At 39.4% G+C, this 14845-nt stretch overlaps 1 protein-coding gene across 2 annotated transcripts in view; it reads right to left on the bottom strand.

Moving 5' to 3' along the window:
- Positions 1-14845, bottom strand: part of LOC135462165 (brain-specific angiogenesis inhibitor 1-associated protein 2-like) — a 33106-nt gene that overhangs the window by 7297 nt on the left and 10964 nt on the right. Inside the window, exons 4-15 of one of the 2 annotated variants that reach the window (XM_064739543.1) lie at positions 11560-11621; positions 10255-10329; positions 9617-9739; positions 9171-9236; positions 8244-8330; positions 7080-7184; positions 6321-6453; positions 5514-5697; positions 4714-4761; positions 4335-4494; positions 2207-2397; positions 1431-1479 (exon numbers count right to left, since the gene is read on the bottom strand). In XM_064739543.1, coding sequence (XP_064595613.1) covers positions 1437-1479; positions 2207-2397; positions 4335-4494; positions 4714-4761; positions 5514-5697; positions 6321-6453; positions 7080-7184; positions 8244-8330; positions 9171-9236; positions 9617-9739; positions 10255-10329; positions 11560-11621 — 1277 coding nt within the window. In that variant the 3' untranslated portion in view covers positions 1431-1436. The remainder of the gene's footprint in view (positions 1-1430; positions 1480-2206; positions 2398-4334; positions 4495-4713; positions 4762-5513; positions 5698-6320; positions 6454-7079; positions 7185-8243; positions 8331-9170; positions 9237-9616; positions 9740-10254; positions 10330-11559; positions 11622-14845) is intronic. The other variant, XM_064739542.1, reaches the window with a different exon arrangement.

Below are 14845 nucleotides of genomic sequence, written 5' to 3'. Positions count from 1 at the left end.
TGGAAATCTCAAGTGCATATGTATCCAACACAATCCAACTGACTGGGTGATGGTTGGCGATTTTAGTACCGACATTCTTTCACACATTTTAGCTGAAATACTGGAATAGATGCTTAAAGAGGTTATACTAGTGATTTTTGACAAAAAATCTATACTTGTTAATCTAAACAAATTTGTGTTTAACAACAACAGCTCCAATTAATGCCTTACAGTAAATATAACACTCTTACCCCTGCTATTTTCAGTCCTACAATGATTCTAAAGTTTTAGGCACGCTGTTACTGATTTCATGCTGGTTATCAGACACAAGGCTGATACTTTGTGAAAAGTAATCAATTGGGCTATTTTAAAAATAATAGCAAAAATTGAATTTGCATTGATAAGCACTTTTCCAAATCTACAGTCTATCCTCTTTAATGACATTTACAATTTAAAAACGAAGTCTAATTTCTGGTATTCTAGGAACAGAAATTATACACAAGAATAAATCCATAGCCTTGTAAATGAACATTGAGGAGTTTACTGAACCAAACACAATATGAGTAAAACATCCAGAAAAGTATCCATCACCAGGGATGGGATGTTAGAATGTGGTTTTTGGTGAATAGTACCAAACTACCCCAGAAGTAAATGATTAGAAAGCCAGCCAAGTGGGTGAACTTAGGGATACATGTATTAGCTCTGTCTTGCTTCTGTCCAGTTAGTGATGGTTGGGGAAATTTAACTGATTTTTTAAAACTTATTTACATATAAGACACTTTTTATGTGTCAATTTGACGTAGGGATAACAAGTAATACAAGTGTCCATTGAAAAACAGCTGGCTTATTTAGGGTTCAAATGTAACTAAGGAAGTGAATTTTAACTCCTTTTAAACCACAGCAATTAAAACATGCCTACCTAAAACTGATAATATACCTGAGGTACACCTGTAATTCACAGAGATTGATCCAGAAACATATAATCCCTGTTTCACCATAATATTCAATAATGGGACCAAGAGTAGGATATTAGTAGTCAGAAAGCTAAAGCCAGATTTCTACTATTCATTAATAGCATAGAGGTAAGAAGTACAGTGGGAATTGTCTGTGAGAATATGGTTCACATGTTATTTTGCAGCAGACAGTTATTTAATTTTTCAATTGTTGGCATGACATTTCAACACTACAAGTACAGATCATGTTCACAGGAAAAGGACCATTAAAGCTATTACATATATATCAGTTAATAGCTGGTATACAAATTTGAAAACTACAAAACAAAAACTTTTCTTTACAAAGGGACTATTTATTCAAACAGATTTTCATACTAGGGTTTAAAAAGTGTACTTGTTCTTTCCAGGATGCAATTGCTCATTATATAAACCTAGCCACAGGGAAGCAAAGTGAGATCCGCCCAAATACCATTCATGAGTAGCCTCCCTTAAACTCACCCCTCTTCAGTATGGGTGCAGTTGTCGTGGTCGATCATGAAAGCGAAATCTTAAACAAAAATAATTTAACCCATCAAAAGGCCAAAGTTTACCATATCAGGCCCAAAGATGACACTCTGTGTTAACATTAGTTCAAAAAGATTCATGATCTATCTTCAGGGACAGATTACAATGCCAACAGGATAAAGTCTACAGCATTTTTTAATAATTACTGAAGAATTTAGACAATACAGGACTAATCTGTGAAAAACTTGGAACTGAGGAGTTTAGGAGTAAGTGCCTACAGCCATTAAACTGTACCTAAGTCTATTTTATTCAGTACCTTTTTTGATTGGTGTGTTACAAAACATGCGTTAATATTATTCACTTGGGTAAAGATTTGATGTTAATTAAAACTTTTTTAGGGTGACTGACTACTTGGTACCACCACAAATTCTGTTCAAATACAGTCTAAGAGCTGCACAGAAACAATGAGAGCAGTCAGTACATTGTCTGTGTGACTCTGGTCAGTATCACACTACACTTCAGTATTAGTACAACTGGCCCCAGGATCATCACTGGATATGATTTTAAGCTCAAGGTTCTTTACTTACAGTATAAATAGCATTGTAACATTGAAACACAAATTTGAACTATCAACGTGAGAGTTGACTGTCTCCCCAATCTCCTTACATTAAACGATCAGAAAAGTATTAAGATAAAATGTTAAGACTAGCTTCTTGCTTAACTTCAGGCAGCTTTGATCCTGAGGCCAGGTTAATAGCTTGATAGCTCACCCGCTGGTTTCCTCCACTGGGCTACCAGGACTGGGCAGTGTGGCCCCTCCATTGGGGTACGGGCCCTGATTGTGGTACCCGTGAGAGGTGTTTTGGTCGGCATATCCATTACCTGGTTGGGCAGAACCTATGGGTTGGGGGGCAGGAGGCACCTGGTAGTCCATGCTGTACCCTGGGGACGTCTCTTCCAACTGAGATATACCGGTGTTAGAAGATGAAGAAACGTTCTTTTTAAGGCGTGGAGTATTCATGGGTGTTCCAGGGGCTGATTTGGGTTGTGGTGTGGCCTTTAGAGGTGGGGCAGGTGGGGCGGGGACAGACATGACTGACCTGGCTGGTGTTGGAGGTTCAGAGTAAAAGCGGCCACTGGACCGAGACAAAATACTGGGCCCTCGTCTTAAACTGCTGAGCATGGTGGGGGGATTCTCTGGGGGAGGTGGAGGTGGAGGTGGGGGGAGGGGTGGTGAAGGGGGACCGGTATGCTGATGTTGCCATGGTGCCATGCTCCCATACAAGCTAGTGGAATATATCTCTGACTCATACTGCTAAAAAATAAGAAAAGAAATGGATGACCGCATGGATGGTTAGAATATAATCCCCAAGGCAGAGAATAGAAATCAATGTTGACCCTGACATGATGAAACCAATACACATGACTGGCAGAACTGAAGAGACCATATTTAGAATCTCAGAAGATGAATAAATGAACTGCTACACAAATATGTTCACACTGTTGTTTCTTGTCTGTAACAGTCAACAAAATCTACTTCAACGAATGAAAGCACGCTTTAATATAACAACTCAGATGAGTCTTACTCTTGTTTGTACTGAATGAGCAAATGTGACCTTAAAGTACAGCAATGACAATATCTGAGATAATATACATGTACATGTATCAGTTTCGCACAGCAATGTCCAGCACAAAACCACAGAACAGCTTCACAGTGCAATGTCCAGCACAAAACCACAAAACAGCTCCACAGTCCAATGTCCAGCATAAAACCAAAGAACTGTTTCACAGAGGATTTTCTAGCACAAGGCTACATAACAGCTTCACATTTCAATGTCCAGCACAAAAAACAAAGAACACCTTCACAGGGCATTGTCCAGCACAAAACCACAGAACAGCTTCACAGAGCATTGTCCAGCATATAAACCACAGAACACCTTCACAGAGCAATGTCCAAAACAAAAGCACAGGACCGCTTTACAGAGCAATGCCCAGAACAAAAACCACAAAACAGCTTCACAGAGCAATGTCCAGCACAATGTCATATAACACCAGCAACATTCAGCACAACACAACATACCGGTGAAGGGAGACTTACGCATACAGTACTGCAGGGGACTGCAGTGGGTGGGTGGGTGGGTGGGTTTGTTTGGTTGGATGGGTGGGTTGGTGTGGAACAACATCACTGAGTCACCTGGGAAATGCTAATGCATCAAGTATAATCAGCAGATGAAGCAGTTATATACAGCAGACAGGTAACATCATCATTACTGTGTCAAGGGTGATCAATAACAATTGGAAAAAGGAGCAGACATGCCAAGGAAGACACATTAACAAGGTGGAAGACTTAACAAGAGTCTTACCTAATCCTGACAGGTACATGTATATCCTAGGTAATAGGCCAGGCAAATGTCATGGGGACAACAGGTGTACAAGTATAAGATAACATGATAACTGACAACAACATGCACATGCTCCATGGTCCATGAAGTTGTACCTACAACAGCCTACAGCTTAAGGTAGTACCTGTGGGGTATGGTTAGGTGTGGACATGGTGCTATATGATGACGGGGTCTGGCAGTGAAGGGCAGATGGCCGTGGTAGAGTTAGATCCCTTTGTGAGTATCCCCCTACAGAGGGAGAGACTGGTCTAAGGGTCCAGTCTGAGAATGACTGCTGAAATTAGAATATATACTCAAAAAATACAGAATACCTGAGCACAGTAATATTTGATTTCAATACTCTCTGATTCATTACATTTCATTTGTAAGTAGAAAAGGATAGTACTACACAGTCAATCAGATTAACCATTCACATCCTGTTAGAAGTTATAATAAATAATATCAGTGTAAAATATCTGGTGAAGCTTTCCTGGAGAGTTAAGAGATCAAGGCTCACCTGACTAGGGCCATTTGTCTGTCGACTTTGAGAGGGGTCATAGAGAGATCGTGGGCGTCTGACAAGCCCCAGGGCCTCCTGTTCTAAGGAGCCATGGTCTGACACAGAGTGACTGTCCAATAGATCACCAGTACTACGGAATCTCTGACTCATCTGCAACCTGCAGAGAAAAAACAAAAACAAGAATAACTGAATAATATACCCCACAAAATGGCAACTGATACTTCGATATAGAGAGGAGGAAAGACTTCCTCACAGAGCTAAAATCATTTGTAAATGTTTTTGAAGCAAGTATCAAAGAGAAAATCAAACTACCGTGAATAAATCATTTAATATGTTGATAAATTAAACCAAAGATTTTATATAAATATTCACTTACGTTCCTCTCTCCAATGGTTCTGTAAATGACAAGGGAAACCATCCATACCTGAGTTTTAAGAAAAAAAAGTTGAAATAAAATCTATAATCATCCTGGTACAATGGGTGGTGCATGCAAAAAATTTGACAAGAGAAGTTTACAGTGTGTTTCAGCATAATGTGTAAAATCAGTGAAAATATCTTTCTTCTTGTGTGATGGATTGTGTGTTTGATAAAAACTGTGGAATACAATGTTTCTTTCCATACAGGTAAGTGTGAGAAAAACTGGTGAAAGACAGCACAAGCATATTTTATCTGACCTGTGATGTCAACTGCCATACTAGTGGTGAGACAATTGTTATCTGTAGTTTCATAAGTGAGCCAAAAAGGTACTCGCATATCATATGTATCCAGTAACAGTCACATGAGCAAAAGTTAATATCATAAAGCTTGGGATAAAGCCTGTTGTACCTTCATTTAACTGTTTGTCTCTTTGGAGAACAAATTGGATAACCTCTGAAAGCTTCAAACATCTCTTGGTATTACACTTAGCACATCATGTAACTTGGAAAGACAAAGGAAAAACCCCAAATAAAGCCAACAAAGGTCACCCCAATGAGAAAACCTTCAGCTACTGTCTATCACTCTATTGCTATCACCTTTTTTGCAATACACTCTTTGCTTTAACCTAATGTGTACATCTATCTGCATAAACAATATCTCTTGTGTGCTTAGTTTTCAGATGCATATGTAAGTCTGGAAATGAAGTGAGAGACTTTAAAGAAGACATGCATCAACGTAACAGCCGTGGCAGAGACATACTTGCTGGTCCTGGAGTTGTGTCCATAGTGCCAGCCATCAGATTTGTCCCCAAGCAAACTGATCACGTCCCCCTCCACAAAGTTCAACTGACTTTCCCCCTCAGCACTATGGTTGTACACAGCCCTCACCAGAATGCCCTGGTTAGGGGCAGGAGGGACTGTGATTGATCGTGTCAGCAATGTGGCTGGATAAAAGCAAAAAAGACACATGGTATGTTTATTTATTTACTTGATTGGTGTTTTATACCTTACAGAAGAATATTTCACTTCTACAACAGCAGCAAGCATTGTGGTAAGAGGAAATCGACCAGAGCCCGGGGAAACCCACAACCATGCACAGGTTCCAGACAGACCGCAGATAAGTTGGGCCAGCATGAGCTGGGCTTGAATTCACAGCCACTGCATTAGCGAGAGGCTCCTAAGTCATTGTATCCCACTAGCATGCTAACCACTAGGTCACTGAGGCCCCCCATACATGCTATACGTCTTTACTTATGTATGACTGTTACCAGTCAGATGGTTGATTGATTGATTGACTAGTGAGTTACTGGGTTTCACTACAACACTACTTAGGATTATGTTCCCGACATTGATTTGATCTGATCACTGAAGGAAATCTACAGTGACTCTGAATAAATGCCACTGACAGTGACTTTGTCAGTAACTGGGAGAATATTGTGAGCGTAAACTTTAATACATGTAACATCATACATGAAGAATACCACAGAAACGTGAACTAAACAGTATAGGAACTGTTCTGTAGTATAAGGTCTTCAGAACTGTACAAACGCAATAGACATGCACATACTGTCCCTGAAGGAATCGCTTGGAGGAAAGCGATCAGGCATCTGTCTCATGTAATCCACAGCGGCTCGTCTGTAGGGGTCATCATACATCATAGAGTAGTCTCCCCTGGCTTGAGGAGGGCCATAACCATTACCCTGTATAACACAAACATGAAAATATCCATGCAGGGTAACAGAAGCAGAAATATATCCATGCAGGGTAAGAGAAACAGAAAAATAGAGAAACAGAGAGTTCTGCATGTACTATGAAGCAGGCTATATGAAGACACACATAAAATGTGGAACCTTATATTTGGTAAGTCCTCATGTTTTAGCTTTCTTCACTGTCAGTACAACCTCTTCATTACAACTTTCATTTTTGGAACCATCTATTGAAAACTGTTATCATTTTTCAGTTTCAGAAACCTACTAATGTCAGCATGCATAGTGATAATGTTTCATGTCAAATGATGGGCACACAGGGGAGATTCTTCAATGTATGCTTCAACCAAATAAAATTGGAAATATTTTTGCACGCATAGCAATGGCTAGAATTCATAAGTAAGAATACTTTGACTGGGCTGGTGAATTTGAAAACATAAGTATAATTTAATAATTCTGACTAGAACATATCTCTTAAAACATGCCCAGATACAGTCAATGTAAACCCCGGAAAATTATTAAACTGATAATATGCTCTCTTTCAAACTTCATGAAAATGTCATTTGATGGTAAAAGTTGTTTTATAAATCAATATTAATGTTTCTGAAAATGTGTGTTACCGTATGAGAAATTTCAAGTAAGCATTCCGAGGATTCTGGCAGAGTATCAGGTTGGAAAGTTGTCTTCTCCCAGTCTCTCATCCGACTGGCAATAAGTTCATAGCCCTAATACAAATATAACATATAATATTTGTATAAAGAACATTCATTTACAAAATGAAAAACTCACATTCAATCAGAAGTGGTAAATACATTTTCTCAAATACACTATCACCTCTCGTTCTTTCAACATAAGCAAACATACAGTTTACGTTCAAAGATGCATTTTCATATCTGGTTATCTATTCAGTTATTTTATTATCCTTTTTATACTAAAGGATAATTCCCTTATATGATGACAGACAGCATTATGGTGGGAGGCAAGCCCTGACAGAGGCCGAGGTGATGACAGACAGCATTATGGTGGGAGGCAAGCCCTGACAGAGGCCGAGGGGATGACAGACAGCATTATGGTGGGAGGCAAGCCCTGACAGAGGCCGAGGGGATGACAGACAGCATTATGGTGGGAGGCAAGCCCTGACAGAGGCCGAGGAGATGACAGACAGCATTATGGTGGGAGGCAAGCCCTGACAGAGGCCGAGGGGATGACAGACAGCATTATGGTGGGAGGCAAGCCCTGACAGAGGCCGAGGGGATGACAGACAGCATTATGGTGGGAGGCAAGCCCTGACAGAGGCTGAGGTGATGACAGACAGCATTATGGTGGGAGGCAAGCCCTGACAGAGGCCGAGGTGATGACAGACAGCATTATGGTGGGAGGCAAGCCCTGATAGAGGCCGAGGTGATGACAGACAACATTATGGTGGGAGGCAAGCCCTGACAGAGGCCGAGGGGAAACTCAAGACTATCTGCAGGTTGCTGGTAAACCTTCCCATGAAAACTGGTTAGTTTGACATCATTTTAAGGTAAGATAAATTAACACGATTTCCATAACAAACCAAAATTTCCCAATGGATAAATATCCACATTTTATTACAATTTAGGTACAACTTCATGCGGTATTTTGATGTTTCTGCTTACCATTAATTAAAGCGATAAAAAGAAAAAGTAACCACACTACAATAAGGTGACTTAGGCTTGAATCCCATAAATATCATATAGATTACTACAATACTGAAACATACAGAAAGTTATCATTCTGTACAAATATGTATGTATACTCACTCTTCTGTGGTAGTCCGAGTATTTTTTGGCCATAAATATACACTTGTCCAGGACATAACAATAATACTTCCTTTCATCCAGTAAAGCCTGTGAAGGAAATATGTACATAAAATACCAAACTTTTACAAGCTTTCATGGATGAATGAATGATGTCATCAAGCATAAAAACTATAAGACACCATTTTGGCTCCAATGTGTATTTTATTTTCAGATCATTCACTAGCACTTAAAGTAGTCACAATTTATCCACTGATGCAGGTAGGTTTCAATGACAAGCAATACTTCTACTGCTCACTACAACGTAATGTAGTTCTCACACACATTAATTTGAACAGACCATAAAATTCATCAGATACCAATCTTGTGTTTATCAATTCTGATTCCTCGAAACCGTTACTGACTGGAGTCAAAATATGAAGTATGTTTTAAGCTAATTTTCGAAACATTTAAAAATTGTAACCGTCTCACAAATGTTATCTAAGACAAATATGTGATAATTTCATCTTCCATAACTGAAAACTAAGCAATGAGTGAGTCACCTCGATGCTTAGGGGGGCCTCCGTGGCTCAGTTGGTTAGCGCGCTAGCGCAGCGTAATGACCCAGGAGTCTCTCACCAATGCAGTTGCTGTGAGTTCAAGTCCAGCTCATGCTGGCTTCCTCTCCAGCTGTAAGTGGGCTGGCCTGTCAGCAACCTGTGGATGGTCGTGGGTTTCCCCAGGGTTCTGCCCGTTTCCACCCACCATAATGCTGGCCGCCGTCGTAAAAGTGAAATATTCTTGAGTACAGCGTAAACCACCAATGAAATAAATAAATAAACAAATCGATGCTTAGGAGGTTCTATATACAAAGGCTAACTGTACATATCCATTCTGTCAAACATTCTGTCTTTACCATTTAATAAAGAATAAAGGTACATGTATACTCACTAATTTCAATCCCTGCTGTCTGAACCTGTCCAACTTGTCTTTAGAGATGGTAACTTTTGTAGCAAACTGTCCAATAATACAATTACATGTACTATAATTCAACTAAAATTTAGCATTTGTCCAATGACACATTTTCCTTGATTCTCATTGATTCATACACCATATAGGACTTATTTCAGAGCCTACATGTGCTTCTGAAAAAACAGTTGTACCCATCAAAATTTTTGTAAAATACATTTCTCGACAAATTATTACAACGCTCTTACTTTAATGTGAAAAATCGAAACATTCATTCTAAATTTACATCAAATATTACTCAGCTAATTACATTAACCTCAATACCTTTTCAAAATTTATCATTTTGGCACCTCACATACACGCATAATTGCCTAATAATAACAAGGTATGGACATGCAACTCAAAGTATGTTATTTTTATCTACATACCTGTGAATCATCCACCACAGATTTGCTTTTACTCTTCTTTCTCACTTTATTTAATGTTCGTTGTGACTTTTCATATGGTGCCAACATGGTCTTGTGTCCATTGAGGTAACGTTTATGGTGAGCCTGGAAGTGGAGAGGTGAGTGATTCTTTAGTGGCTACAGAAAAGAATCTTATATCATCATACTCAGGTGGAGGGTGAGCAACTATATTTGTGTACGGTGAGCCTGATAATGGAGAGTTAAGTGACTACAGAACAGAATCTTGTATCCCCATACTCAGGTAAAGAGTGTGCAGCTACACATATGTATGGTGAACCTGGGAGAGGATGGATCAGTGACTACAGAACAGAATCTTGTATCCCCATACCCAGGTACAGAGTCAGCAGCTATATGTGTGTATGGTGAGCCTGATAGCAGAAAGTTAAGTGACTACAGACCATAATTCTATATCCCGATACTCAGGTACAGGATGTGCAGCTACATGTATCTATGGTGAGGCTGGGAGAGGATGGATCAGTGACTACAGACCAGAATTTCTTTGTTTCATTGAAACCAAAATACATCACTTATTCCATTCTGGTGAGGTTAAGTAACAAATATGGTAGACTTGGTAGATTGGAAGGAATATATATACTTACTACTGATTCAATCCTGAATTCATTTTCTAATTTGTTTTCCAGAGGCGTGAGGAAATCTGTAAGTAAACCTTTGGTCTGCAAAATAATCAACAGGAAATATATTAAGAGGAAATTCAATTCAAATGTAGATCACTGATAAGTTTCACCATCTTCAGGATTACTGAAGTGATAGATATGACACCGGTGAGGTCCAGGTGTTACATGAACCAGGAAGATGAGCTTGGTAGCCTAATGACAGCGCCTCAAGCACAGGCAGAGTAGGGGAATATACACCTTCCCTGTCCAAAGCTAGGACTGAATCTGCAGTATAAAAAAGTGTGCCTCGTTGTTGGGCGTCCTGTTACAATAAGCCTTTGTCAATTTTTGATTTTGTCTGCACATCAGGGTCTCATTATGAGTGTATACATGTAACTTGTAGACAGGACACTACAGATCAAAAATGTGGATTTGCAGATGTCTTTGTACCATACATTTTGGCCACAATTTGAAATAAGGCCGTCTCATTTCCAATCTTCTCCTATTTTCCGAATCTCCCCCATATACATTTGTTATTGGTACAGGAGTCTTTACAAACATTCAAACTATGTGGTCAGCTGAATTGATTTGTGCCTGATATTTGTGGTTTGCCAAAGCTTACCTGTGCTGAAGCGGTTACAATTATTCATATGAAATGGCTGTTTGAATGTCCATTGTGTGTGGTTTGAAGCACTTTGAGGCAGCATTAATATGCTCATGCTTTGGCTATATAATGGGATAGTGGTGTGTATAGCCATCGACAATCAGTGGCCAAACTCTTGGCATGCATGGTCATTTTGGGGTTTTGTGTGTTTTTGGGGTATACATGTTGTTTTCTTCTTTTCTTTGTAGCATTGGTGAATGCAAGGCTTGTTCATGGATGGCCTGTATTATGGTTAAGTAGTGGATCTGGGATAACCTAGTGTCTGATACATTCTGAAAACAACTGTTATACTGGATGAATTCCGCCATCCAGACTGGAGATGTTTGGTAACTTGGTTCCAGAGTTTTCCTTTCGAGGTTTTATCTCTGGTTTTACCCAGGCGCCATCCGATATCTATGCAAGGCACTTTTTTTTTCTTGTGACCATACCATTTTGTTGTTGTCTTACACATGCATGCATGCATGCCAGGAGGGACGCATGGCAGGCCCTGGTTATTCCTCAAGCTAATAAAGTCTACGTAAAAAGTTCGTTTGAGTTGGCAAATTAGAACCTAAGTTAATTTTGTCAGAATAGGGTGTTTCAAAGAGACTGAGACACCTTTGGCTAAACCTATGCACAGTACTTACTGCCTCATCTATCTGTAGCTGAATATGTCTGTATGCATCTGCTACTTGGAACAAAGCCTCACCTGAAAACAGAACAAAGAATCTGCATGTAAGACAATGAGACAAATCATAAATGTAACTATACATATATTACACCTCATTATGATAATTTTCTATTTCAACTACCTAAAACACAGTTACATAAGATTATGAAATTATCATGGCAAACTCAGAGAAAACTGGGACATCCCTGTGAAGATTGCAAATTACCATTACCACGACTATTATGGTATTTTGGGAATCCATTACTATGTCTCTTGGTTACAAATATTTATTGCACTGACCAACTGGTTGCACTGCACTGCTGGAAGACAAACATTCTTATCAACGAACACACAACATGGGCTAAAAATTCACCCTCATATCATACCACAGTGTGAATGATAATTTGATTTGATTCATTGTTGTTTAAATGCCATATACAATACTTTTTTGTTTTATATGATGGTCAGTTGCATGGGTGGAAGGAAACTGGAGAGATCTAGAAAATGTAGAAATTCCAGAGATATAATCTGATATGATGATACGTGTCTCTGTCACCCAAACCACATACAGGTTTTGACAAGTGAGATTAAAAAAACAAACTAGCTTTGGCCAGCAACATATGTTATATCTGCGGAACAAATAACAAACACTCTATGGCATCCAGGTCTGACTATCACTCAGATGTGCAGCATTCCTTTCTCAATTAATTCCCAGAGTGAAGCGCGGTGGTCAAACATAGTGAGGCAAACACATGGACCAGCGCAAGGCTTGTTATGATGCATAACAGCATGGCTGCACGGTTCATACTATTTCCGGTCATCTTTTTCTTCACTTTATTACTGTATCTTTGATGGAGTATATATGTACGTATGTATGTATGCTTGAGGTCTCGGGTGAAGTATGTATGCATGTATGCTTGGGGTCTCAGGTGGAGTATATATGTATGTATGCATTTAAGTATATATGTATGTATGTACATGTGTATGTAAGCTTGGGGTCTCTGGTGGAGCATATATGTGCGTATGTCTGCTTGGGGTCTCTGGTGGAGTATATATACATGTATGCTTGGGGCCTCTGGTGGAGTGAATGATTATGCCTTAGGGCAACATCAGCAATTTTACAGCCATATTGAGGCGAATCTCTGGTGGAGCATATATGTATAAATATATGTGCATAAGTAGCACTGAAAGTTGCTCTTTCATATGTGCAAAAGTTGAGAAATTAGAGTATGTACGTTTGTGGTCTGTGGTGGAGTAAAAACTGAGGATATGTAAAGGTATACAGCTCAATGTAGACACGATTAACATCACTGCTTAACTGCAATTAGCACCACCCCACCTTCTGACTAAGCCATGGTGCCAGGGGGTGTTTAAGTTGCCACTATTTAGTTAGAATAAAAACCTAATCGTTACAGAGGTAAATCGTCAAGAAGTCATATTTCATCGGTTAGGTATGACTCTTTACCAATTATCCCACTGTAGTCGCTGCACTGCTTTTACTCTCAATGCTGTAAGTCTTTTATTATGTGGAATGAAACCAAATATCGGCATACTGTTTTGAAAAACCGCTTGCAAGAGTGTTGTTTTACATTGTTCTGAAGAGATTTTCACATCATAACGCACCAATTATGAGTGGAGGAAAACAGAAATAACCCAATGCATTTTACCAGGTAGCTAAAGGCAAGCCTGATAGACAATGGATCAGTGATTGTAGAACAGAATCTTATATCCCCATACTCAGATACAGAGTGAGCAGCTATATGTGTGTATGGTGAGCTTGATAGAGAATGGATCAGTGATTGTAGAACAGAATCTTATATCCCCATACTCAGATACAGAGTGAGCAGCTATATGTGTGTATGGTGAGCTTGATAGAGAATGGATCAGTGTTTGTAGAACAGAATCTTATATCCCCATACTCAGATACAGAGTGAGCAGCTATATGTGTGTATGGTGAGCCTGCTAGAGAATGGATCAGTAATTGTAGAACAGAATCTTATATCCCCATACTCAGGTACAGAGTCAGCAGCTATATGTGTGTATGGTGAGCCTGCTAGAGAATGGTTCAGTGATTGTAGAACAGAATCTTATATCCCCATACTCAGATACAGAGTGAGCAGCTATATGTGTGTATGGTGAGCTTGCTAGAGGATGGATCAGTGATTGTAGAACAGAATCTTATATCTCCATACTCAGGCACAGAGTGTGACCCATGACCCACAGCTGTGCACTTCTGCACAATATATATTTCACCTAAAAAGAGCTGGAAATTCTTCATGTGCTTAATTTATGTAAATACCTATATTGTATTAGCATTAAGCATCTTTGCAGAATGTATAATTACTTACAGATAGCGTTTAAAACTGTAAAAAGGTTCTGTCAGCACGGATGTGAACAAAATTGCAGCGCATAGAATCGGAAATACAACAAAGATGGCATACTGCTTATTTTTTTGACGTATGGAACAGATAAACTGATACACATTTATATACATGTAGAGAAAAAGTCAGGTCTTGTGGGTTATCATTTCTACCTCTCGCTCGAACAATATTCATGGTATTCAACCATCACTGTGCAATATCCGCTAAATTCCCATTCTGAGGCACAGAGTGTGCAGCTACATCATGTGTGTATGGTGAGCCTACTGGAGAATGGATCAGTGATTGTAGAACAGAATTATATCCCCATACTCAGATACAGAGTCAGCAGCTATATGTGTGTATGGTGAGCTTGCTAGAGAATAGATCAGTGATTGTAGAACAGAGTTATATCCCCATACTCAGGTACAGAGTCAGCAGCTATATGTGTGTATGGTGAGCCTGCTAGAGGATGGATCAGTGATTGTAGAACAGAATCTTATATCCCCATACTCAGGTACAGAGTCAGCAGCTATATGTGTGTATGGTGAGCCTGCTAGAGAATGGATCAGTGATTGTAGAACAGAGTTATATCCCCATACTCAGGTACAGAGTCAGCAGCTATATGTGTGTATGGTGAGCTTGATAGAGAATGGATCAGTGATTGTAGAACAGAATCTTATATCCCCATACTCAGGTACAGAGTCAGCAGCTATATGTGTGTATGGTGAGCCTGCTAGAGAATGGATCAGTGATTGTAGAACAGAATCTTATATCCCCATACTCAGGTACAGAGTCAGCAGCTATATGTGTGTATGGTGAGCCTGCTAGAGAATGGATCAGTGATTGTAGAACAGAGTTATATCCCCATACTCAGGTACAGAGTCAGCAGCTATATGTGTGTAT

The sequence above is a fragment of the Liolophura sinensis genome, chromosome 1 (genome assembly GCF_032854445.1).
Source record: "Liolophura sinensis isolate JHLJ2023 chromosome 1, CUHK_Ljap_v2, whole genome shotgun sequence".
Taxonomy (NCBI): Eukaryota; Metazoa; Mollusca; class Polyplacophora; order Chitonida; family Chitonidae; genus Liolophura; species Liolophura sinensis.
Note: the sequence above shows the minus strand (reverse complement) of the source record. Positions and strands in the feature narration are given on the sequence as shown.